Here is a 26,767-nt window from a genome sequence, read left to right as displayed (position 1 = left end):
TGTTTGCATAATTTTCTTTTATATTTTCTCATCAGCTCGCTCCCAAAGCCTCTCCCTGATCAGTTATTACCTGAGCATTTCTTAACACCCCCTGCATCTAGAGACAAAGCCTGGTAGCTCTCGCAGGAGTTTTCTTTACCACCTCCAGTCTTCTGGAGTCTTTAATTCATTGCAGTTGCCTTGCATAGACAAAGCAATGCTGTTAGCCTTCACACCAAGTATAACCTCTTCATCTATCCAAACATCTTTCAATTCTGGAATGCTCTGGCACAAGTTCACCCTCAATGAAGCTGCAAGTACCAGCTTCAAGTTTTGGTTTTTCCTTGGGGCTGTGTAAGAATTGTCCTGCCCCACCGTTTCACTGTGCTGTGTTTCAGCCTCCTTACATCTTTTCCTTTTGTCCCTGATCCAATCACTGTTACCTTGACATTTATTGCCAGGCACAAATCAGTAACTCCAAATCTTGACGCTTATTCCCACGCACCTCCAAATCTCGACATTTATTTGGAGGCACAAACCAACAGCTCCATTTTCCTGCAGCTACTAAGAATTACTTTCATTAATATGTATTTCCTCTCCTTGCTGTACACGTCTTAGCTTTTGGAGATGACAAACGGGCCAGCATTGCACCTTACAACCCACTGAAGACTTTGGACCCCTTGCTCGGTCAGGACATGTCGCAATGTTGACACAGCCCTCAGCTACAAATCCCAGTGCATGCCCACAGGCAGTTGCCACAGATGAGCTGATGATTTATTAAGCTGTGGTAGCCTCACCACTACATTCTCAACATTTACTCTACAAACACGATGAAGAGATGAAGAGCTGCAGTGATTAAACCAAAGCATCTGCATGAATGGCCAGGACTCAGCAGCGGTCTTGCTTCATGCCTTTTCCCCCTTGCACTCCTGTCTTTAATATTAAAGATTTTCTGCTTTATTTATTAGTTCACATCAAAAGCTTTTGTGAAACCAAGGAAAGTGGCAGAGATCTTCAACCTTGCTTTTTCTCCTCCCCTCCAACACAAATCATCTCATTGAAAGGTACTGTTCCACGTCCACAGCTCCCTCCAGAAACGGCCATAAGTTGGTGGCAAGTGCTTCAGAGCTCTTGATCCACACTGTAACGTTGAGAACATCTTTTAATTGCCGCTATCGCAGCTAATTTACTTTGAATTGGAAGTATCGCTTTGGTACGATAAATGTGATGCATTAAGTGCTTTGAGATCCCCAGAGCAAAAAGACCAAAGCTGGAAGGTTTAGCAGGCAAAAGCAGCAAGGACCTCGGGTCCCACAGCCCTGTGCCTAATGCTGTCAGTGCAGACTGGCTTCAGTTTGCTGACTCTGATTACCATTATTCTGCTGCTGGAGAGCCAGTCCTATGCAGAAGTCGCACAGGGAGATGAACACGTCCTATTCTTGATGCTCTTGCTGGAGAAGAGCACAGAGGGCAGCAATCAGGACCCCAAGCCTGTGTGCGCTGCAGAAAACTGGCACCATCACTTCCGATCCATGGTGCTGAGCATGGGTTCTTGTTCCCTCGGCTTCAGGTCTGCTGTTTGCCTTCTGCCTGTAGTTTATGTCCTGCTGAAGATCAGCAGGTTCTGATGCCCCCTGACAGGCCATGAGGCAGTGAACCAGGTTACATGACCCACAAAGGGACTTGCTTTTAAGACTGTCCAGAGCAGTAGCAGTGAACCTTAAACCCATTCCTTCCAGCCACCTACGGGGCCAAACCTTCCCCTCTGCTCCCATCTGGCACAGCTCTGGCTGGGCTAATAGCAACCATGTCCCTGTTTGCCCTCTTTTTTTCCCCCCTTCCTGATGTGCACTTAAAACCTACACAGATGTGCAGGGTTCCAACAAACCCCACAATCTCCTTTGCCCACCAGTTTCCCTCTTTATACCTGGCTCCCTTTCCCAGATGTTCATCAGAGACAAGTCTGGAAGGAAAGACGAATCCTGGGGAGAGCTCAGCTTCTCAAGAGGGCAAAGTCACTCTAAGTAGTGCACAGGAAAAAAAAATAATCTATGATTTGAGATTCAGACTGGAGTTAACCTAGAGGTTAACTCCAGGATCAGTAGTAAGGAAGGCCAGAGCCACAGCAGGAAATAAACTTAGATCACTGGGGTCAGCAGTCTAAATTTATTAGGTCATTGTTGGTTTAACTTCCAATTAGACAAAATTTTCTGAATTTATTTTTGGTGTTACTGGATGCTTCGTAAACAGCATACAGAATCCCTATAGTTGAAAAAGGATATATATTTTTTTCGGTGGTGACTGTCACCAGTTCCTACCTGACTGTTCCAGATGTCTCTACAGGACCACACCACCCCAGTCAGATATCTGTGGCTGTCACAAACTACACCGAGGCGAGGCCACGTGGTGCTGAGTAGCTTGGAAGAGCCGAGCTCAGAAAGCAATCCTGTCCACCACAGATGGGTTCTGAATAGGATCCCCCGGGAGACAAAGCACTCCAGACTCAACGGGAAGCATCCCTCATTAGCAAGAGACTGAATTATGGTTTGTGTTGCACAAATAGGCAAGTAATTGGAGAGCAGCCCCAGCTCTCTGCTATCCATTACAGCTGTGCTTTAACAGCACTTTCTTGGGCTGGGAAGGGAAGGGCACTACAGGGAGTCAGATGTGTGTTTAAGAGGTTTTTGTTTGTTTTTCTGGTTGGTTTTAAGAAACAAAGTGTTTTCAGCTTATATCAGAAGGCTGTTTGTTGCCAACTCAGATCAGGTTCTGCATTCAGATATAAGCCAGTGCAGGAGTTTTGCTAGCACCTGCTTCTGAAAGGTCACTAGCAGGTTTTAACTCTGACTTCCTGCACCACAAAACATCATAACCTCTGAACTTCTGAGCCATCAGATAAGAGAAAAAATACTTCTTGTTGATGTATGTGCACCTACTATATCACCACTGCACTGGGACCTCTGGGGTTGGTCTTGGAGATGGGGAACCAAGGCTCAGAAAACTCAGGACTGGGTCTGCAATGAGACTGTATCATTTGTCAACACTTAGCTACTATAGAAGCCATCAGGTCCTTGTCCTGTTTCCATCTAAATGGGCATTCAGGAAAGGTTTTCTCCTGGACTCACAACACATTTAACACATTCAAGTAATACAAAGGCTCTCAGCAAATACAGCTGATCTCTTTGGTGCTGCCTGTGTTGTTTAATCTCCCTACAGTATACTCCCCTGCCCACATCAAATCACTCTCACTGCTGGAGCTGTGGGAATCTGAGCTCTGGCTGCCAAAAATGGAGCCTCTAGGGTTGCTCCAGACTGTTTGGAACACTTCTTGCTTGTATTGCATGAGACCTAGCATCTCTGCTTGGTGAGGCTAACTTTAAATGGTTAAAATGATGCGCTTGAATCCCCAGCACTTAAATGCAGCTCAAATAGCCATCTAATTCAGCTCTGCTGTTCTGACAATTAAAGCATGAGCTGTATGATTCTCTGCCTGTTGTGCCCTTCCAGGGTCCATCAACCTCTCATTCCCCACTGATAACGCAATTAAGGCCCTATGGTAGGGATTTAACTGAAGTGTCCTTCCTCAGCTTATAAAAGGGCCCTAGTATCTGTTCCCGTATCAAATTCACATGGCGTTTTCCTTCAAAATACCTCCAGGCAAAATCCTGTTATAAGTGGGCACCGTGATTTTACAACACGAGCGCAAGGTGTGGACACAAGGGCTCAGGAGCAAGGCAGCATCCCAGCCCTAGAGGCCCAGCTGCTGGGGACAGCACAACAAGGGCTGAAACCCATCCTGTAGGAGCTGCTTTAACCCTAAACTCAAGTGCTTGGTCCCTGCCTGAGCTACAGCCCTGCTTGTGCCTGGCCATGGCTCTGCTCCAGCACAAGGGTCACATCTGGTGACCAGAGGTCCCTATTCACCCTAGCCTGCCCTGTTTCAAATAACTTTTTATTATTATTAATTTTATGTTGTTCTTCACAGCTAAGCCTTAAAAAAAAGCCTTTTAAAAGATCTCTTCCTGACCCAAGGAGCTGAACTTTTCAGGAAAAAAGTGGGACTTGACGAAGCAAATCTTTTTGCCATTATTTCCTATTAACAAAAATTGGCAACGCTTCAGACATTCCAAAACAACAAGAGCTTTAGACACGACCTCTAGAGAAGTCTCCATTCCCTGAAGATACCTGAATTATTGTAAGGCCAGAAGACCAACTCCTGTTGGTGGCATCTTCCCCCTTGCCAACCTTAAGCCATTTTTCTCTTTTTTTTTTTTTCCCCCTCTCTTTCCCAGGCCACCACAGAACCCCCCAAAAAGAAGCCGGACCCTGTCACTTCGGAGACGGTGGTGATCTGGGGGCTGCGCCTCTGGCAGGTGATTGGTATCTTTGCCATCTTTGTCCTGGCAGTCAGTAAGTGGCAATTCTCTGCCTTGCACCCACCGCAGCACCACCACCCCGCCCGGGACCTGGCTCTGAGCCAGCCCCAGGAGGGACGCAGAAGGCACGGGCTGAGGCTCTGCGGTGCCCGGCAGCACCGAGGGTGTTTTGCTGGCTTCCTCCTCCCCCAGGAAGGGAGAGGCAGGTGGGGTGTTCGAGAGAACCACAGGCCAGCTACAGCAGCTCCACCCTGTAATGCGCTAGCTGGTGGCACCCCAGAACAAAAGAGAAAGTATAGGACCATGGCACATGTGGAACTGTTGTCTGCTGCAGTACCACATTCAGGCTTAAATACATCTCACAGCCATGGTCTTGCCCTGTCTCACAGCTTGGCAAGAGTCCTACCTTGTCACACAACCCAGAGAAGCCATGTAGGACCACTTGTGGTGCCATCCCGCATGCTAAGATAAACCACAAGGGGTCTGTGGTCACAGCCAGACCTGTCATTAATTGCTACCCCGGGTGCCAAGGCTCCCCATTTGGTTTCAGTAGGGTTTTCAAGACCTCAAGAAGTCCTTTTTGGATCCAGTCATCAGGAAGCCATTAGCTCAGACCCGGTGGATGCAGTGGGATCAGGCGCCCTCCTGGCACTCTTGAAGGGGCTGTTTGGGTGCAGCTGATTCCCCACCTGAAAGTCTTCATCCACCTTCATCCCCAGTCAGCTCAACCTTGGGGAACAGTATTTAAACCACCTTCACTGTGCACTGCAAACTGCTGCCATAAGCCTGCTTATGAGAATACCATTTAGGACAGGCCCATAACCCTATTAAGTTCAAAGGAAGGATCTTCTGCTCTCTCATTGAGCTGACTTTAGAATCACACACACAAAATTGAAAATAAAAATCGATTAATTGGATATAAATCACAATTGATCAACCCATTTTGGTTTCCCCATCTTCTTATTACTACCTAGTCATTTGCAAAGTGTTTAAGTAATTCATTTCCAGCATCTTTCCAGTAAAGGACACGATCCTGGGCAACCTGGTCTAGGTAGCCCTGCTTGAGCAAGGGTTTGGGAGTAGGTGGCCTCCAGGGACCCCATCCAACCTCAGTCTGTGAAATGAAGTTACACCAACTCATCTATAATTCCCTTGAACCTGCTCTTTCCCCTGTTAGAAACAAGTGAGCAGACATCCAGAGCCTATTCCTAGCCCTCAAGGTAAACCCGATCAGCTCAGAGGTTGCCTCAAATCCTTTCCTGCTCCAGGAAGGATGTCACCCAGTCACACAAGCTTCGACACACCTAGATCTTCCAGGCATTTATATATATATATATTTTACAGCCCTCTCCTCATTCTGGCTTGTGGACCTAATAGCTTGTTAAAATTAATTTCATAGGTTGAACAACCAAGCACTATAAAGGAGGACAACCTCGAGTGCCTCAGCTTTCTGCATCGCTTCTGCTCTCACCCCTCATAAGCGATGAGCGCTCTCCGAAACAAGGCAGCCACGTGCAAGCTGCCAGCAGGGAACGGGCTTGCTGGGCAATCTCTAAGAACACAGCAGTGCAGAAAACTAATAGCTAGTACTCCCTGCTGCGCTTTCATTTGCAGCTAGAACTGCTGCTGATGCTACACCTAGATGTGGCGCTGCTTTAAATCTGATTGCTCTGCAGTCTGTGTGTTTTCTGCTGATACGGGGTGAAGTCAGACCCTTGCTGTCACAGCCTCCTCTTTGGCTGCTGCGGCAGTCCTTTCCTGAGAGCCTTCCTGTTATGTTCCCACGCAGCTTAAAACAGACATTTACAGTTTCAAAGCAACTACAGCTTTTTCCTCTCTTTTGTTTTCCCCTTATTGCCCCTTCTGGGCTAGCACCACACCCTGCACCCAGTCTCCAGGATAAGCACTCCCATGTTTTACCTCTTAATCAACGAAGTTTATGCTAATGCCTCACATGCCACAACACCCTTCGCAAACAATCTCAAGAAACTCTACAGAGGAGAGTAAACATGGCCAGGTATTTAATCCCAGTGACTCCATGCACTATGTGAAGTAGGCACCAAAACTATCAGCAGGAAATTCACAGTGCAAGTACGTTTGCAAAAGGGTTTATTTATGTAGTTTTCTTTTCTTTAGGTATGTCACCTCATCACGAATATTTCACCCCGTAGGTCTGATGACTTCTGTTGTTTGTTAGAAATTGGCTTACATATCACTAGGTTATTTAGGGTTCCTGAAAACATAAGAGGCTTCCTAAGTGGCAAGCCATCAGACGGTGCACCACTAACAGTAAAAAAAAAAACTCATTTTTCTTTGTTACCTAAAAGTCTCTGTAGCAAGAAGCAAACGCCCCTGTAAATTTAACCCATCTAGTGACAGCCCAGAAGCAAAACTCATAACAGAAAACAGCATACAAAGAATGTTACAGGATAGGTATTTGACGTGTTGATAGTAGTGGATAGTGAGAAGTTAAAATCCTTTTAAGGATCTATGTCTAGACAAAAACAGATTGTGTGTAATTCCGTAAAATACCATCTGCTTTAAGGGTTGAAATCCAGCTAATACACACAGGTAGTTCAGAGAAAATAAAAGAAAAAGTCTGTTATGTCAGCCTGTTACAGACATATATTACTAGAGAAGTGGAAAAGTATTTTCTAGGAAATTTGAGGGCTTGGGCTTGCTGAGCCTCAGAGTGACAAAAAGATTAAGTATGTGACAACATAGATGGGAGACAGTTTATGGTACTACTCTTCTAGTACTACTACTCCTCTAGTACAACCTCTTTGTTTGAAGAGCCCTCTTCTTTCAATGAGCAGTGGGTCTGAGACCAGCCGTACCAGCTTAAGCGATGTATTCAGACAGCTTTATGAAAGCAATAAGCATTAGGTGAAGAAAGCAACTATTGACCGAGTCCATCATCCAAAATCAAAATGGGACATGTTCAAATTTAACACCACCAGATTGACTGAATCCCATAGCCAGTTCTCACCAGTTTCTTGTATCTTGCTCCAGCAACATCTTCCTGCTCCCGTGCCTCGCGATCCCCCAGGCAGTGGCGGTTCCCCAGCTTGACCAGCACAGCTCCAACTCCCAAGAGCAGGCACAGGTTTTTTCTGGGAGTGAGCTCTTGAGAGCCACGTTGGTATCAGCCCAGAAAACTAGGTAATATTACTCTTTTCCAGTGGGATGAGAGCTGAAAAGAGTTCTAGGGTAACTTTTTTTTTTTTTCTTCCCTGGTTTCTGGAGCAACTTCGCAGGCAGAGCAGGAGAACACAACCCCCTCTCTAATAGCACTAAGAAACAAAGAATGCCCATTTCCAGGCTTTTTCAGGGCCTGGGCATGATCCCATTGGCTTAAAACCCGACCTCGTTATCAAAGCTTTAGGGCCTTAAAGGTGTGTCTACTTTGTCCTTTGTATGTAGATGAATTGAGGTGTTTTTGAAGTTGATATCCGTACCTTCCTCACTCTGAGTGGTCACGGAGCACTCACGCTGGATTTTTTGGGGTTGAAATGGAAAGTTGCTGCTGTAGGATAAAGTCCTGGATGTATATCGTAATTCCCAAGGGCACCCAGAAGACCAAGGCTACAACTTTTGCACAGCCACAACCCCAAAGTGCAGCGAGTGTGGGCGCAGGTCCTCCTTGCTCTCCCACCCCACGAGCCTGCTTCTGCTGAGCAACAGGACTTGGCCAATCCAGCTATGATCCAGGTGTTGCTTCCAGCTCTTGCTCTTAGCAACTTCCACAAGATGGCGTCATCACATAAAAAAAGGCCAGGGAAAAAAAAAAAAAAAAAAAAAAAAAAAGGCCAGATCCAACCCCTTTTTACATTTCCTTATTTAATGAAAAGAAAAAGGCACCTTCTTATATTGTTAATACACACCACTGAAAAGAGCAACAGGTCTCACAGGAGGTCTTCTAACTCACAGCAAGATTTTTGGGGGGTTACAAACAAAATGGGGTGCCTCCTAGCTCTACTAATTTCTAATCTGAGACCAGGACAGCCAGAGCATTTGCACACCTGGTAGCAGGAGGCGTTTCTGCCTCTCCTGCAGCAGCTGATAGCCAGCTTTCTTAGATGCTTTAAAAAACCTCCTTCAGGCTCCTCCTGTCAGACCCATTCCTCTCCGTCTTTGCTTCTGCTCTGTGATAGGGTACAGGTCATGACAGAGAAACAAACTAATTAACGAAATCTTTGAGATTATAGAAGCCCATGGTAGAAAATATAACTTCATAGTGTGTGCAGAACATCATTCAGGTGTTGTTGGAGGTATAACCCTCAAGGATGTGTTTTTCAATCATTGAACAATTCTTGTTCATCTACTAAAATATATATATATATATATTTGCTTTAACTGGAGAATGGACATGAAAGCTCATTTTCAAATTAAGCAGCCCCTCTAGAGGAAAATCTGGAAAAAAAAAAAAAAAAGAAAAAAAAAAAGAAAAAAAAAGAAGAAGAAAAAGAAAATCTCTCAGTTACCAGACAGAGCAAGTTAACTCACTGTTGCTCTTCTTTCCCCCAAGATTTTAGCTCAGTTATTTTGTCCTTGGTTAAAGAAAACCATCCCTTTTTGGATATTTTAATCAGGTAGGCAAGGCAGACCATTAAGCTGGGAAATCTCCTGCCAGCATCCCTCAAAATAAATCCTTATCAGGACTGTCTCTTCACACCCAGCGTGGTTCAGCTGCTCTGGATGGCTTCTCTGAGTGCTGGTTGATAAGATAGGAGGCCCCTGGCAAGCAGGAGCACCTGGCAGAGACTGTGGTTGCATCTGGTTCTCTCTTTCTCAGAGAGACCTCGATAAGAAAACAGTGGACAACTGAGATGGGATTAGCTATCAGGACTTGATTCACTCAGGAGCATTGTTATCTAGTTGCTATATCTGGCATTTCCTTTACTTTTTCTGAAGAGCTCTAAATGGGGAACTGAGGCCCAACACTGACAGGGTGGGATTGACTCATAATCTCTGAACCTTGCACGGCCTGTTTCATCCACAGAGATCAAGGGCTGTGCACCAAAAGTCCTACGCTGGAGGGGGAGGTGGCCCCGGTCCATCCCTGGGAAAGCCAGAAGCCTGCCCAAGGCTTGCTTAGTGTGCTCTCCATCAACTCACCCTTTCCTTCTGAAGGGCAAAACAACTACCATCAACATTTTTAAACAGACTTGCAGGCTCTTTTTTATTTTTTTATTTTTTCCTAAATGGATGCCACTTTGGTTCCAAGGTCCCAAGTCTGCTGATTTCTGTGCTCTCATCCATTCCACTCCCAGGTCTGCTGGCAGCAGCCCAGGCGAGAGGGCATGAAGAGGGTGGTGGGAGCAGGCACGGTGCTGTGAAGAGGAAGGAGGTCTCTGCTCCCCTCCAGAGTCCAACTTCATCCATGCCATGCCTGCCCAATGTAGAAAATTAACCAGAGGAATTTCAGCTGCCTCAGGCAGGAAAATACCCCTTTTCACTATCAGTTTGTAAACTAGATGATCTTCCAATGTCGTCCAGTCTGTGATTCCGTGATCATGCCAGGGAACTGCTGAGCTAAGCTGGTGGTGCACATTAGACCATTTTGTGTCCATGAGTGGGGGCGATCCTTATTTAATTGAAGATTATTCATTGCTGGTGGCTTAGCAGCACCAGAACAGCTCTGGGGCCATGGAAATGGGTTTGCTCACTATACATAGAATGGTTTGGGTTGGAAGAGATCTTATTTCCAACCCCTACGTATAGTCCACAGCAGGTCTAGTACTGCTGGGAAATAAATCGTACATGGACTAAGAGTGAGAAAGCAGTGGGCTAAAGCAGAAGCTGATTGCAAAAGTAGGAGGCTCAGTTCTGATCCCTTTTTCCCCTGTCTCTGTGTCCTACCAGAGGCACTTTCCCAATCTCACTCATGCCAGTCAAATGGGAAAGTGTAGCCCCAGCCACAAGCATCAGTAGTTTCTCTCTTGACATATAAACTCAGACATGAAAACTTGAAGAAGCTTGTTTGCTATCAGGGAGGCTCACGTTGGACAAATGTGTTCCCAGTAATCAAGTATTATTTAACGAGTACCAACAAAGCTGTTAAACATCTTGAATGCAATTAACTGAGAGCGGTTTAATTTGAAGTGCTAGAGGTTTTATTTACCAACTTGCTGTGGGTGTCGAAGTATAAATGCCAGGAAAAAGATTTACACAATTAAATAACCATTACTTTTTGGATAGCAAAACCATCCAGATGTTCCCATTAATGTGCAGAATTTGCAGTGAGGCGCAGATAATTTAGGCTGGCTATGGGATGCTTCACATGGTGCTTTCTGCAAGAGGCTTTAGCCATCTATCTGCTAAATGCTGCCTCACTAACAGCCCAGTGTACGAGAAAAACTCATCAGGGTGCACAGAATACTCTGTGAGGAGATGGATGCAAGGGCAAGAGCAGTGTCCTCTACCACAGAACACGACTTAGGACGAGGGATGGCTCTTGCATGGGACAGCAGGTTGACATCTTTGTTGCCCTCAGCCCAAGTTGTTGCATGGAAACCTCTTACTGCAAGTAAAAAAATGGCATTGTGTTTTAGAACTGCTGTGCATGTGTGCCTACACCTAGCCCAAGTCCCCAAACGTCATGACACCAGCATATGTAGCTCTAGCCAAGCACAAAAAGGGAGTGATTAAGAGGAAGTCTTTTACAAAGAAAGGACCTTTTTTATGCCCTCCAATGACCAACAAGTAAATATTATTTCTTGTTGATTATTTTCATAATAAATTATCCTGTTCTTATTTCGTACAGTAGTGTTAACTAAAAGTTCCATTACCATGTACATTGGCACATGTCTTGCTCAAGTCTTCTACAAGATCTATTTGTGACCCAAAAGAGCTAAAATATTGGAGATGTCATTGCCTGAGGATGGCTTCCCTTAAATGTGAGAGCTATCTGGTCACATGGAGAGGGCTGCATACGGAGTCTGCGAGGGGAAGGAAGGGGCCCTGGACAACATCAAGACTCCCAAACAGTTTCTCCCCATGGGTGTCCCCACCAGGTGGGATCCTGACCAGCTGCTTCATCCTCTCCTCTGCTCAGTGACCCCAGCTGCAGTGGGCAATGAGATGGGGAAGTGCAGATTTGTGTCTGGGGACCGTGGGGACATGGATGGGGACTGCGAAGAGAGGCTGCACTGCTGTACGGCACGGTGCACAAGGCTCAGGTGTGCTGTGCTTGAGATCTGCACCGCATGAGCATCGCTTGTGAATGGCTTTATGGAGCTGAAAATGAAAGGTTGATTTTCTGCCTTCCTGGGCAAAACGCATTTGCCACTCGATTATGCCTTCAAGTTGATTCATTATTACTATTGTTATTTCAATAGACAGTCATAATTCTAACTCCCACTTGCTCTTCAGGTACAATTTCATGCCTGATTCCCCACCCGGGTGCTTTCTCTACCCAGTGCAGAAAACAGGCATAAGCCACCCTCTCATGCAAAATCCAACTAAGACAGGTCTAAAGAACAATAAATGCTTCTTGGATTCCCAGAGCAAGGTATATAACAGCCCACATGTCCTTGCTCGTCAGCTGTTGTACATGAATGGAGGTAACAGCCATATTCTTTGCCATATTATATCTCAATTATGAATGGAAATCCTGTGCACTGTGTATAATATGTTTCACTGTGTGAAATCCGTGTATATCCTTGGCACTACATGAGGTCTGGGAGTATACACAGGTGTCAGATGCAGAGATTAGATCCCATTCTGGTTTTTATCTGCCTAAATCACAAGATTAGCTGTGAGTGTTGGGATCCTGGGTTTTGTTGCTAGCTCTATTTAGGCAGAGAAGACAGACCCCAGCTGATTGACGATGCTTTCAATAAATGCCTGAAAAGGGGTACTTTGCCTTATTAGACAAGGGAATCATCCTTAGATCTTGCCTCACACAGCTGCGGCACTGGCTCCTCCTTGTGACAGCTCCTCTCCTTGCTTGGAGGCAATGGAGAGGGACCAGTCCCACATCTCTCACCCCCCTGCAAGGGTAAATCCCATCCCTGATCCAGGTCTTGATGGTGGGGAAAGAAGGTTGGAGAGATCTCCACCTTAGCCTCAGGAGCTGTTGCACCAAGCATAAATGGCCCCAAGAAAGACACTGAATGCATAACCAATTAAATTAGCATAAAAAGCATAAGCTTTTTAAATTAGGGCTTGTGTAACTAACAGTTCAGATTGCCAGCCAAAATATCTGGACTTCTTTTTTTACTAGAAGTCATCTCATCTACCCAGAGACACCTTCATGGTAGGTGTCTAGACTGACCAGATGAGAGAAGAAGCAGGAATTGAACAGTTTTAGATGTGTCCCTAAGGATGAGATGACCTGTGCCCTACAGCGCGCTGGGATCTACAGGGATGCTCCACAGAGCTCCTGGTGACGACTAGCTTTTGTGGCCCACACGGTGTTTCATAGCTGGGAAATCTAACTCAAACCAAAACGTTCCAAGGAAACACTTGTTTTGATGAAAGGTCTAACCTTAACCCAAATTTTTCACCAGTGAGCTCAAAATAAATACAGAATGGTTGCTGTTAAAGCCATCATCCTTGCCACTAGGCCAGAGAATCAAAAAGGATGGGGAAGGAGCTATGGAGGGAGTCTGATGACTTCATTCAGACAAAATGCCGTGAGTGCAGGTGGAAGTAAGGATCTATGGTTGGGAGCAAGGAATATCGACCTTATCTACAGAATAAACAGACAGTGACTGAACGACAATCAGTAAAACTTAGTAATTATTATAGTCAGAGCAAAGCAAAAAGCTAAAGCAGTTCAGGGTGATACTTCAGCAATGAGATATTTAAATGTGTTTGCAGGGGTTGATGACAAGTAAGAAGGTGATTTCACCTCTGATTGCTGTCCTGTCAGGGTGCTTTTGCCTATATATTAAAACTTTTGCTGGGGAAAAAAAAAATAAAATAAAATAAAAAATAAATTGCAAAATAATTAAATAAAAAACTCACCTCTGTTCGATGCTTGGAGAAAGGTCTTCAAACAAGAGTCTCACCAAGCACGGTCTGGTTAGCTTGTTGGAAAGAAGATCAAAAGGCCACTTGATTGCAGCATTGAAGGACTTCAGAAGGAATAAAAGTATTAAAGGTCCTTTTAGTCTAGAGGGTAGAGCAAGAGCAGGGTCTGGAAATTAAAACCAGGTTAATTCAAATGAGAATTTGAGAAATAAATGTGTCAGGGAAGGCGATTAAGCATTGCCACACTCCCTACCCTTTAACAGCTCTCCCTGGAGTAAGGTGGGATTCAGTCCAACCCAAGTTATTTCACTCAGGCAGTAATTAAATCCAACAGCTTGTGATGTACAGAGGGGTCAGCTGATGTGACCTCATGGTGTGGACAGACCCTCATTTCCAGGCACCGGGGAAAATATCACGTGCAGAGGTGCAGTTAAGCTTGATGGCTGAGCAAATATTGGAGCAGCCCTGGCCCCTTTCAGCAGTTCTGTCAGCATCTCCTTAGGGCCTTTTGCAGAGGTGGACACATTTAAAAATGCTTTGCATGAAGTCACATTGGCACAACTACTGAGTCTGCAGTCTAGGTCTCCTTCTTCATTCACTCCTATTTTTTCTTGCTAGGAAATCAGAACATTAATTTAAGTACTACATTCTCCTTGAAAGAACAACCACAGAAAAATACAAGGTTAAGAAGGATCTTGAAGAAGTACTTAATCCATCCCTAATCCAGACTCCAAATCTGGCATTTTTACCATCCATATGTCTCTCTCCTCCCCTGGAAGAGAACAGATCCTAAATCCCCATTGCCACAACCTGACCCCAAGACAGGCTGCACGTACGTTCCCTGTAAGCAGAGGAAAAATCACTTTTTTTTTTTTTTCCTGAAGCTGAACCTAGAGACCTCCTCTGGGGCACCAGAAGCTCAGCAGAAGCTCTGGCAGCAGCAGCAGCATCTTTAGATGAGGCTGTTCAGGTAGCAGCAGCAGCATCTCAGCACTCAGGGTGGGCCAGTGCTACAAGCGGCCACCCAAGCATTAATTTTCCTTAAAGGTTTAGTAGCCCTCATGAATTCACATTATCACAATTAGCCTGTTAGGAACACTTCTGTGAGTAGCTTGGACTGCCAAAATATGGTAGCTCTTTCCTTAAAACAGCGTCTTAGTCACATAGTAAGCAACTCTCCAGCCTTCTTGATGAGCATTTAAATAAGAGTGCTGCAGTTAAGTTGCCATTGAATACATCTGCATTAATTGCTTTCATTATTAACAATGGAATGGCTGCCTAATTAACTCAAAGTAGCACAGGCTACTTTGCTAAATGTTAATTAAATGCTTCATTGGCAGACTATATTTTTTCAGCTTCAAAGAGAACAAATCTACTGTGTATTACAGCCAATTTCCATCCAATTTATGAAATTGTTCAGTTCTCAGTCATAGCTCTGCTAACATACTAGACTAGGCAGTCTCTGGAAAAGACATTTAATTTAAATCTTTCCTAATTCCTAGGAGAATTTTTTTTTCTTTTTTTCCTTTTTCTTTTTTGATTTTTTAATCTACTCTCTAGCTAAAGTGGAAGGAACAGTGTTTCTGTTGATGAGCTAAATTCACTTGAGAAAAGAGACCACAAATAAGGTAACTTAGCCATCTGGATATTTGGTTTAAGACATTATAGCTCCTTTCAGTCTTTTGTATATGTTAACTTGCTTTAATTATGAAACAAAATATTTTAGTTTAAGCTAGCAAGAGTGAACGTGCAGTCATCATTTAATCACAGGCGTCTATTTATCGTAGGAACTATATTTTTAACACTTGCTTTGTGTCTGCATTTCAGATGATAGTTTAAAATTATAGTTTTATGGGGCCACTTTTCAGCTCTTCCAAACTGATTAGCAGTAGATATTACAAAGACATTGACCCCTGTCAAATTTAAAGAAAACATGGTAAAAGCCCAGAGAAGAACAAGGATCAGAGTTTCTCATTATTTCACCAGTCAGAGTTCTTTAATATTTGTCAAAGAAAGGAAAAAAATAATTACAATATTTCTTTTATCATCATAGATGGCAAAAAGTTGATTCCTTTAAAATAACCGTCCCATAAAGGACCATGAAGTGCTTGTTTCCTTCTTGAAAAATCACGTTTCTCGTGATCAAGGTGGTAGAAGCAATGAAAAATAGCTTGATATGTTGTCAGCTTGAACGTTCAGGGTGGAAAGAATGTTGTGTGCAGGATCAGAGCAGGCTTTTTAATTTAAAACATAATTGTTCCTTCAAAAATAAAAATAAGTGGCTGGATTCAGCTGTGTGTGTCAGATAACTGAAAAGGAAGGGGAGGGGGGAGAGATGGGAAAATCATTTTTAGAAGATGAAAAGCAAAGCGATCCGCAGCATGCTGCTGGAAAAGAAAAAAGCTGATGTTTTAATTTTGCAGTTAATAGAAGATGCCTATTATCATAATATCACAAGACCGTGTACTGTTAATACAGAAAAGCTGAGAAGAAAAGGAGAGAATTGAAAATGACCCCACTACGTTTTGTGGCACATGTTGTTTCTCTTGCCTCGTGTAGTCTGTCAGCAGAGAAACCTTGAATAATGTCAGCATTTCAAGCCTTGATGCTGGATATTCTCGTGGATCATCCATAGTGCTCATGCGGCCCTAATGCATTACAAGCAGATTGCTTTAAGCTCGCTGCAGCATCAGGCAGACTTTAAGGCAAGAGTTGACTTAGGCTGCATTTTAGAAGGCTTTGCAACAGCCGAAATGAAGGCTGAAATCCTGCAAAGGAAAAGAAGAGCCACGGCATGAAAGAATGAGACTTAATGTTGTCTGATAGCAGAGCGATTAAAGCTTTTACCTGGGGTATAAGAGAATCAGTAATAAACGTTCAAGTCTTTAAGTCAGTCATCGGCCTGCCAGAAGAAAAGCACAGCAACAAATACTCAAATGACATCCAACAAGCTGGGTCCTCCAATTGCTTGATCCTATGGACCCAGAATCAAAAGTGGTCAAGTAATCACTATTCGTGATCGGTTTATCACCATTCAGCTGAGTTGCAATTGCTATTTCTACACAAATTCATATCTCAAAATAAATCTTCAAGTTACTTGCATTGCATATATAAACCTCGCGGAGGTTTTATGTGGTTTGTTTTATACGGTAATTCGTCTGTCCTGAGAACACGAGCCCATCAGTTAACAGCTCAGCTGATGCCGTGGTATGTACTAAGCTCTTGTAAGAGGGTTGCTTTGATGTCTAACTCACATGGAAGAGAGCACGATCCAATTCTTGATCTGTTGTCTTGTGGAAATGGATATTTTTAAACAGCAGTCCTCGTTATCAACTTAATTATCAAATTAAAGTGACGGGGCAGGTCTGAGGTCGAGCTGGGACGCCACATCCACGGGTCTGAGTCCGGGTCGATGGGACACAGGGCTTGCCATGGCCACAGCTGCTGTGTACCTCTGGCAGGAACCAGGAATGAGCCCATCAGCTTGAAAGTCACTCCCACGTGAAGCAGAGGGGAGCCTCCCCTGAGGCTTCTTCTAACTCCTCCTTTGAAGGCCATCAAGTGTTTTACTTCTCATGTGGTCCTGAACACAGGCAGCCAAACTCCGGAAAGGTGGTTGGTGGTGTGGTGCTCTCAGGGCCCTTGCAGGCATGTTCAGCTTCCCAGGTTGTCTACAGACTTAAAATAAATATATAAATAAAAAAATAAAAACGCTTTGCTCTTCCAAGTGGAAATCAACTTGGCATCAGCAAAGGCCCAGGAAACATTATGGTTACATTGCCTTCTGGCTCATTTGATGGATAAATTAGCAGTGGAGCAAATAATATCTCACTGGTTTGAAGCCTGAAAAACGTCCAATATCTACCAGGCACAACAGAAACGATGCTAGCGTGGCTTCAAACTTCTAATACAGAATGAAGATTTCACTCTTGCTTCCAAAGGATGAGATTCACCTTTTTTGAGGGAGTTTGTATGCCTAAATGTAGATCTCTGGTGACATTTGAGGAGCTTACGGAACGTTGTCTGCCCTCTGGCTCTTGCTTCAGGGGGTCGCAGCTCTCCGTGGCCCTTTGTCAGACCGGTCGCTGCAGGCTCTCCGTGTATTTAATGGGAGAAATGCAGGTGCAGGGGATGATTCATCTGACCTACCTGAAATGTCTGTCTTAATATGAGATTAATCACTCCGTAGAGATATTTCTTTCTCTCTATCAGTGAACAAGGCAGCTTGGAGTAACTAAGAGCCTAATCTCCATCCTTAGCTTTGGGACATGCAAACCAGTGCAGATGAATTCCACAGCCTGCTCCGTCTGACCTGGATGGAAAAGCAAAGAAATCCAACAGGCCATAACTTCCCGCTAGCAATGACATGTTAATTCCTGGCATCAGTCTCAGTGTCCTAAACCTCCTGTAACAAAATCTTATTCACCTGCCTATTCTTTTAAAAGACAACATCATTCATTCCAATAGTTAGTCCCCTGCGTGGCTTGAGCCTCACACTAAGCATAGCTTGCAAGGGGAATGGAGATATAAAACTATTATTTTCGTGTAATACTCTTGCTGCAGTGGCTGATTGTGAATCATTTCACACCCCAAGACAGCACACATCCCTGATACCTCAATACAGCACTTCATCATCTCCATGAGAAAATTAAACAGAGAGGCCAGCTCATTACTGTCATGTAGACACAACCCTTTTTGCCTTTGTAATTGAAAAGAAGTAAATCTGTGAGAGATACGACAACTCCAAGTCTTTCTCCCAGGGCTGAGTGAACAACTGTGATATTAGCAGGCATCTCTTTGGCTTTCAAGGGCATTGATTTATCTCTTTGTGCTTTACTTGAATGTTGACATTCTCAATGTTTAACACTCCCCAAGATATGTGATGCTAATTTTCCCACTAATTATTTTTCTTGAATGTGAGTAGAGGACTTAACAGCTCAGCTGAATTCCAGAATGTTGTCAGGAAAACCATGGATCTTGATTTAAAAGTGGGCAGAGAAAAAAAAAGCACGTACCCCATTCCCCCCCCCCAGTAAATCGTTCCCCAGCTTTCTGTCACTGTTTACATGCATGCTTACGTCTAGCTTGACCTTGCCCTGACTCCTTGCCCAGCTGCTGGGTGGTTTTTTTTACCTGCTAACATGAAGGGACCCTCACTATCCCCTGCTCGTGATGTCTCTGTGGCCCTGTGGGCAGCTGTACATTGAAATCCTGCTGTCCCAAAAAGCCGGGCAGACCCAGCCCTGCAAGCTGACAGTGTTGTGCTGCCAACACCACCATACGGGTACCTTGCTTTGCTTTTGTCAGACAAGTGGAAGCTCAATTACCCTCAGCTTGTAGCTGACCCTCAAGGAAGAACAAGGATAAAAGCATCTGGATTGCTTCCCCAATTACAGATTACTGCAACCTCACGTTGTTTCAGGCAATTTGCTACAGCTTCAGGTGTCTCATCCTGTTGTGACATTTAGGTGGCCAGGAGCCTCTGCAGCAGGCTGTTTAAGGGGAGTGATATTTTTGGCAGAAAAGAGATGGGGAACGTGCTGCACTTGGCTTGGTGACTTCACACTAGTCTCAACTAAAACCCTAAGAAAGCTGTTTTACTACTTTTCTTTTCTCTTTTGTGATATGATGACATCATGCAAGGCTTGTTCCTGGCTGACATAGTCCTTCTGCTTAGGAGAGGCTGGACAGGCTCAAGAAAAACTTTTAAGGAGAAAAATTTACACCAGCAAATGGTCTATGTGCTGACATTGTGCAGGCTCTCTGCAAAAGGGTTTTACTCTTCGTCGATGAGAAATGCTCACACTTGGAACTAAACACAGAGATTATTTCTCTCTTTTCCTTGAATTAGCCTCGAAGGTCCAAGCAATTGGTCATGGTGACAGAAAGCCAGAGGAAAAAACTGTTGAAATATACAGAAGGTTGGATGTACATTCCTTTCTCAGAGCATGGGGGATCTCCAGTTAAGTTAAGAGAGAGCATGTAAAACTAATCATAAAACATCTTTCTATGCACAACTCTCTGCCTGCCTGCAGAACCTGTTTCTTTCTACAAGATAGATAAATGAGCTTAAGCATTTAGGTAGATTGAAAAGCTGAGCTTTTATTGAACATCCTTTTAAAAGAATGCCCAGGAAAAAAAAAGCAAATCAAAAGTTCATACAGACTATGAGATCTCATGTTTTTTTTCAGTTGTGTGAGTAACCTATGGGACAACTAATTTTGTGCTTACTAGTTTCAAAGCCTCATTACCTTTTTTTCCTTGAAGTTGCTGTTTTATTGTTGTCAGAGGTGATACACAGATGAACCAATGATCTAATCAAGCCTGTGGTTTCCTAGTCTAGGCAATCGACCAATAGCTATTTCATTGTAATGAATTATCTGAATCATGATTAGATTTACAGATGTAAAATCTGAAATAATGTATATATTTAGCCATGTAGGAAAAATATATCTTATTAGGAGTGAAAGCATCAGCTTCATCCTTAAGGCATGTAAAGAAGAGAAGCTCATGGAAAGATGCATAGTCGTACAGTAAGAGCATGATGATTTTGGAGATCTGGATTAAATTATCGTCTTGCCCTCAATGGATTTGGGTTAAAGTCAGTAAAGGCATAGACTGAGCTCTTGTTCTGGATCTATTTCGAAGGGTTTACAATGTTCCTGTCCTCATTACTTTCTTCAGCTGGTGGTCCATAACCTCAGGATCTACCTACCACAAAAAAGGATGACTAGGACATGGTGTCAGGAATCTCCAGCAATAACATACTGTTGAAGGGTGACAGTCCATCTTCATGGCTGATGTCAAAAACAGATACTGAACTCAAGCTGTTGATGTTCTTATATCCTACCACACCTTAAAAAGTCGGATGATACTTCACAAATCTACAGGCTGGTGATGAAAATAAAAGTAATGACTGTGTTGTGCTCAGAAACAGCAATGGTATAAATGATTTAAGGCAACGTTTCACATTATTTTTGGAGGGAAGGACTTTCTTTGTTCTTTACCACAACTCAGTTTAAGAGTAATAATTCTTTATTTTCAGGTAACTTAATTGGTAACTGATGGGTACTTCCACAGAGGTAAATGGATCGAGGTTCCCACTTGAGGAAACCAACCTGTGCTAGACAGAGGTCTGCTCATCTAAGCTGAATGTTCTCGCTTTTTCTCTCCCTTCCCAGTTATTACCCTGTGCTGTATCTTCAAGTGCCGGATTCCCCGGACAAAGAAAGAGATTGAGGCACGATATGCTCAACGGCAAGCAGCCAAGACGTATGCAGACAAACTGGAGACTGTGCCACCACTCAATGAGCTGACAGAGATCCCTGGAGGTAATTCTCATGCCCTCACCTGCACATGAGACCCATCTCTTCTTTTGGGGTTGTTTTCTGTATGCATGAATGGAAAGGGTCTGGTCCTCCCTGTGCAGAAATCAGTGTAGCTCCTTGGGCAAAACAATGAAGATATCACCATGACATGGTAAAACTCTCACATTCACATGCACAACTCTAAACCAACAACATATGTGGTAGCAGACATGGTCATTCAGATGCAGGGGACAGTTTCTCCAATAGTACAAGTCAGGGTTATTCCTTTGCAGCTCATGTTTAACATTTCCAGACAGTCTCATTCATATTATGGGACAATTTCTGGGGTGGGGGCTGTGTCAGTAGGAAGAAAAAGTGTTAGAATTTCACATTGCCCGTAACTGGTTTGCCCCATTTGGATGGCCAAGAGTATTTCTGTCACTGGTCTCCTCTCCTCTCACTCACCTTTCCTGATTCTGTGCCCTAGGCTCTACTGAAACTCTCCCAACTCTCTCTGGTCATGTCCAGTCCAGACCTCTCAACTCCCTGCCTGTGGTGAAAGAAGAAGATGAAATGGCCCTACAAGGAAATTAGGGGACTGCCTTCCTGTCTGTCTGTCTGTCTATGGCTTCTCTTTTCCGTGGCTTCCTCTGAGATCCATCATGCCTTGGACTCTCTGCTTCTCAGTTCCTTTTCTGAATTTCACCCGTTTTCTTGAGAACTTTAAATGAAAGTCTTTATTTATTTATTTATTTATTTGTGTGTTTGTTCCCTATTTCTGTGTCTCTGTAAGCCCTGTGGTCTGTAGCTTCATAAAAACCTGGAGTTTCTTTAACTCGCAACATGATGCTTCAGTCCATAAAACCGGTGAAAGAGGCAGATAACATAACTGTGGAAATTTACTCCTACACCAGCAAAATATAGAAATATGTGATTAATAGTAAGCTGTTGAACATACCTCAGTATTTCTGACATGTTCAATCACTTGACTGTGCCTATAGTACAAACTAAATATGGCCAGACCTCTCTCTGGAGCTGAACCCAATTGGTGTGAATAAACCCTTGCCCATAGTGTTAAATTCTCTTAAAGTACTTCAGAGTCAAAGGCCATCCAAAGGTTTGGTTAATGCTCTCTTACATATATAAGAAATTGTGTATGGATATTGCATCTTTTGGCTTCCTGGTCAGAAGACCAAATTCTGACTCTGTGTGGACCAGCACCCAGTAGACCCCAGAGAGTGTGAAGACTCATTCCTGTAGATAGCAGAAAGCCAAGTTCAGTCATCTGCTACATCCTCTTTTAGGAGGATTTGTAGCATTTAACAGCGTGGCTGTTAATTCTATAAAAACAAAAAAAAAAAATAAAGATGAGAATATCCCAAAGACACAGAAAGGGGTTTGGGGCAGTAGAATGAGAGTTTTACCCCAGAACGTTAATAAGTTTTGATCTCCTGTAAGCAGCCTTCAATAACACTCAAACCTGTGCACAAGCTCTATCCAAAGGCTTGCTAGTTTAGTGTGGGTTTAATTGGACCATAGTAAAATGCTGCATCATGAGCTCATGAATAAATAGCCACGAGAAAGCAATATATGAGAAGTCATCTGCACCATACGGCTTTTATCCCATGAAATATATGAGTAGTTGACCACCCCTCAGCCTCGTGAGTCCCAAATCTATGGTCCTGGCACGGTGCAGGGTAGGAATCTAGTGGATAACATCACTGAGTGGCTGCTGCTGTCTGGTAATGGCTTCTGAAGACGCGTGCTTTGAGTCTCCTGGTCCTCTGTGGGCAGACATAAGTCTGATCAGGTTGCCCTGAGGGAACTGGTACTGGGGTGCAATTCAACTGTCCACAAACACATTACCCACATCTATGGAGAAGCCTGCATCAGCATTAGTCATGTAGTTTTTATTCCTTTATCCACAGTGATAAATAAAAAGGATGTGATTCCTTTCAGAGTAAGGGAGGTAAACTGTGCCTTAAAAATGCCTGTAAGTCTCCAGTCCTGGAGAGTCTGACTCAGCTGTCAGTGCCTAAATACTAGATGCAAAAGCTGTGTGTGATCAATCCTCCTTCTGAGATTAGTGTGAATCCTGTCCTCAGAGAAGTTTCACTTCATGATTTAGACATTACGCTGGAAAGTATGCAAACCTTTGGGCTTCAGCTCTGAGCTATTATTCTTGTCTGTACAGGGTGTGATGGTCTGCCATGCTGCTCCATTGACGTTTGGCAGCCCACCCTGATTTATGTGGTCATGAAATATGATGTATGTACTCACTGACTATTTATACACTGTGACAACCCTCAGTGGATCTGGTCAAACAGACAACCTGAATGATTTTAATTACTGAGTGGCCATTAAATGCTTTAAAGATTTCTGTAAGTGTCAAATGCTATTAATCAAGAATATATTACAATAATACTCTCATTTCTTGGCATTATTTGACTCTATTTCACATTTACTGTGATGGAATATTCTAACTGCCAAATGATTCTCCATGCACTATTCTGAGTGTCGTATGTGGCAAACCCTTTTTTTTATGGACAAAAAAGAGAACGGATTTTAGGGTTCAGAGCATAAAAGGTTATATACAACCTAATTTATTGAAGTTCTGTCTCCCACCATATGGGAGGGGTAAAAGCAGAACCGGGCCCTTGCTGTGTCTGGGGCTGTGGCCTGGGAAATCTTCAAGTATTCTGGTCTGAGGCAACTCCAGCTGACGTTTTTTGGGAGTGCATCTGGATCCTACCACGTTTCTCCAGGAAGCAGACAATGTTGTTTTTGTTTGTTTGTATTTGTTTTGTTCATTTGTTGGTTGGTTTTCTCTCCTCTTTTCACATGAGATGTCAGGATTTCCCCTGTGGTTGTAAGAAAAAGTGTTGTTCCATTCCCATCTGTGTGTATAAATGAATTACCGGTTCCCAAGGTCAAAAGATAGCATCGTATATTAGTGTTCAGTCTGAAAGAATATTTTAGGCAAACATAATAAATGCAGATTTGATTCACCCCTGTAATACATTGCTGCAAACTGAAAGCGACGCTACAGATATCCGTAGCAGGGAGGTCTGGGGCCAATTAAACGGACAGGAGTCTAGTGGCTCCACGTAAGATTGAGATGTCTCACCAAATGATCACCCCTTACCAAATTACCTCCTGAGCCAGCTCACTGTCATCGTTCCTTAGCATGTGACAGAGGTGAAGTGGTATGACTTAGGTGTCAGCTGAAGGAAGCTATAAACAGTGACCAATAACCCTCCATTTGCTCAGGTCACTCCCAGGTCGTTCCTATATCTTGGCTGAGCTTAATTATTAAGTTGTGCTAACGTGGTTATCTATTTACGTATGAGTCCTACAATGGGGCTTTTCAGAAAAGGAAGCCATAGGAAACTTAACACATTTTCACCTCTTTTGTCAGAACTTTATACCTTGTTGGTCATGAGCAAAGAAAAAAAAATAATCTGTAAGAAATATTTGAAATCTGATCTGTGCTTGAGTGTTGTGTAGCAGCTTGAAATGAGAGCTCAGTGCATCAAGCTCTGAGTTTAGAAACACTTTTGAGAAAATTAACCAGTTTTATTAGAAGTTAAAAAAAGGTGGTGGGGGGGGGAAGGGAGTGGAAAATTATTTTCATAGCATCCTTTTTTCGGAATAATTTGTCTGCAAGACCCAGTGGGATACTTATGAGTCTTCTCACCTGAAATGTGGGCAGTGAATCCAAGATATTCCTAAGTAAAGATATTAAATAAAGATATTATAAACTTCCTAAATCTGTTATGGATTGTGCATTAAAACATAACAAAGCAGAGACATCTCTGCACTAGAGTTAATTGCTTTATGCCCTTGGTATGTCGCTGCCATTAATTACAGTGGTGCAGGTAGGAAGCCAGTCCCATGGTGACCGGGCCTGGACAGGACATAAGCAGAGCCTACTTTGTAGTCCTGTGTTGGGACTTCATCTTCTGCTTGTCTGTCTCTGAGAGCAAAGACCCCCAGAAGAATCTCTGCTGTCCGCTCTCAGCTGCAGGAGACATGCCCCATGCAGGAAATTAAACAAAGAAAACATGAAAAAAAAAATAAAATCCAATCAACAAAACAAAGAGACAACAAAAACAGACAAACAAATAAACAAAAAAGGAAAAAAAATGAAAGAAAAGAAAAAGAAAAAAAAAGGCAAAGAGGCCAGGGCTGAATTGAATTACATCAGAGAGGTTTCTGTTCCTTTGCCTGGAAGGACACCACTCCACACTGATGCCATTATTGGGAAATGTCTGTGGACTCTCGTTATAATGTTCAGGGACTAGTTCTGACAAATGGGATCCATTTCTTCCAACAGAGCTACAACCCAGCTCTTCAAATCATCAATTCTGCTTTACCCCATTAGTCTGCCTTCTCAAAACAAAGACATGAAAGCTGCTAGCCAGTGAGAAAAACAGCTGGAGGGACAAAGCCCCAGTGTTTTCACTTTGTCCAGGATTTGCCAGCAGGGAGCAGGAGTTTTACCCTCTTCTTGGATAGTGTCACCTTATGTTAATTGCCTTTCTGTTTTCTTTTTATGTCCTCACATACAGCTCAGGTGGCAGAAGAAAAAAAAGAAGACGTTCCCACTGTATCTGGAAAAGTGGACAAGGCTCAGGGTAAGAAAGAAGGATCCAAAGGCTCCAAGAAGAAGGATGGTGAAAAGGACCAGAAAGAAGGATCCAAGAAAGAAGGGAAAGATGCCAAAAAGAAAGAAGGAGAAAAGGGCGAAAAGGGAGAAAAGGGCGAAAAGGGAGAAAAGGGCAGCAATGACAAGAAACAAGGTGGTGGAAAGAAAGGTGAAAAAGAAAGTGAAGCAGCAAAATCTGGAGGAAGCACCAAAAAAAATGGCAAAGCTGGTGGGAATGCCAAAGCCCCGGCAAAGAAGAAGTGACCCTGCTAAAGGTGGTGGTAGCAGTCCTCCAGGGAGGGCACATTCAAATACTTGTGGGGAGCTGATGGTACTCGCTGCCTCCATGTGTTCAGGCTGTTGAGTGCCTGTAGATGTACGGATTTATTACCTTTTGAAGACCAAGTCACTGATTTTTTTTTTGTCCTTTAAAGGGAAATCTGGCCATTTGGCTAGACAGTGGCTTGTAAAAAAATAATAAAAAAATCATAATAATAAAAAAATGCATTGTGCAGAGCTACGTGAGAATAGCAACTGGAACCAAAGTGCAGCCTGGAGTAAGAAGCAGATATTTGTACAAGCATGGAACCGCATGGAGATTTGCATTCCTTAAACTAATGGGAGGACATGATTCATTTAAAATATGTTCTTCTTGAAGGCCTAAAGGCTTTTGATAAACATTAACTAGCACTCATCTCCTCCTAAATAGGATTTGCACATGGGTAATTTTAGGCATTAAGTAAACTCTGCTTGTTAAAACCCAAAGAATGGGGGTTTTTAAGTCATAGCTCATATGGTTTCTGAGCGTTGGCTTGGGCACATGGGAGAAAGCTTTCCTTCCTTCTCTGATGCCTCTTTCTCTGAGCTGCTGAAGGAAATACTTCCTTAGACACAGAACTGCATATTTCCCAGAAGATTGATCAACCTTTTTCTCTTTTCTGATGAAAGACACATAAATCAAGCTGTAGGAGGATGTGCATGGAATAACGAGATAGACTGCATCTGTGCTGCTGCAGGCAGTGGCTGCCCTCCGTCCATCATCCCTTCCACAAAGGCTGCAGACGATGAGAGCCCGCCGGGATAAAGGGGATGTGAAGTTTTTCAGCGCGTTGCAGCAGAAACTCAGGGTCTCCAGGGAGCAGGGCTGAATGCGTTCATGTCTTCTCTCTCTTCCTGAGCAGTTTTGAAACCCAGCTTTTGGCTACACTTCCACGTGGCTGCTCTTTCTCCCACCTCCCGGAGAATTTTCACGAGTGTGAAGCAGCTTTTCTCCTAGCGTGTCTTGTAAATATTGCAGCAATGTATGCCTTAAGATTAAGAGCCATGGAATATTTACATGCATAAATACAAAACATTCATGCTAATGAGAGAGAGTTTTCAAGCTATCTTGATGACTAAATCTCTCCATTGTCTCTGTTGCCTACACTGTCTCTGAGTATTTGTGCTGGTAAATGATGTCTACACTGGGGGGTGAGGAG

The 26,767-nt window shown here is 43.5% G+C and overlaps 2 protein-coding genes across 2 annotated transcripts in view; one reads left to right on the top strand and one right to left on the bottom strand.

Annotated features, from left to right (window-relative positions):
* The window catches only part of ALS2CL (ALS2 C-terminal like), a 60,479-nt gene extending 52,880 nt beyond the window's left edge, over positions 1-7,599 (bottom strand). The window contains exon 1 of the mRNA XM_035319644.1: positions 7,345-7,599. The gene's annotated coding sequence lies outside the window, so the exon portion shown is untranslated. The remainder of the gene's footprint in view (positions 1-7,344) is intronic.
* The window catches only part of TMIE (transmembrane inner ear), a 31,280-nt gene extending 5,487 nt beyond the window's left edge, over positions 1-25,793 (top strand). The window contains exons 2-4 of the mRNA XM_035319659.1: positions 4,272-4,389; positions 20,516-20,665; positions 25,213-25,793. Of these exons, the coding sequence (XP_035175550.1) occupies positions 4,272-4,389; positions 20,516-20,665; positions 25,213-25,553 (609 nt within the window). The 3' untranslated portion in view covers positions 25,554-25,793. The remainder of the gene's footprint in view (positions 1-4,271; positions 4,390-20,515; positions 20,666-25,212) is intronic.
* Positions 25,794-26,767: the final 974 nt, after the last annotated feature.

The sequence above is a fragment of the Oxyura jamaicensis genome, chromosome 2 (genome assembly GCF_011077185.1).
Source record: "Oxyura jamaicensis isolate SHBP4307 breed ruddy duck chromosome 2, BPBGC_Ojam_1.0, whole genome shotgun sequence".
NCBI classification, from domain to species: Eukaryota; Metazoa; Chordata; class Aves; order Anseriformes; family Anatidae; genus Oxyura; species Oxyura jamaicensis.
Note: the sequence above shows the minus strand (reverse complement) of the source record. Positions and strands in the feature narration are given on the sequence as shown.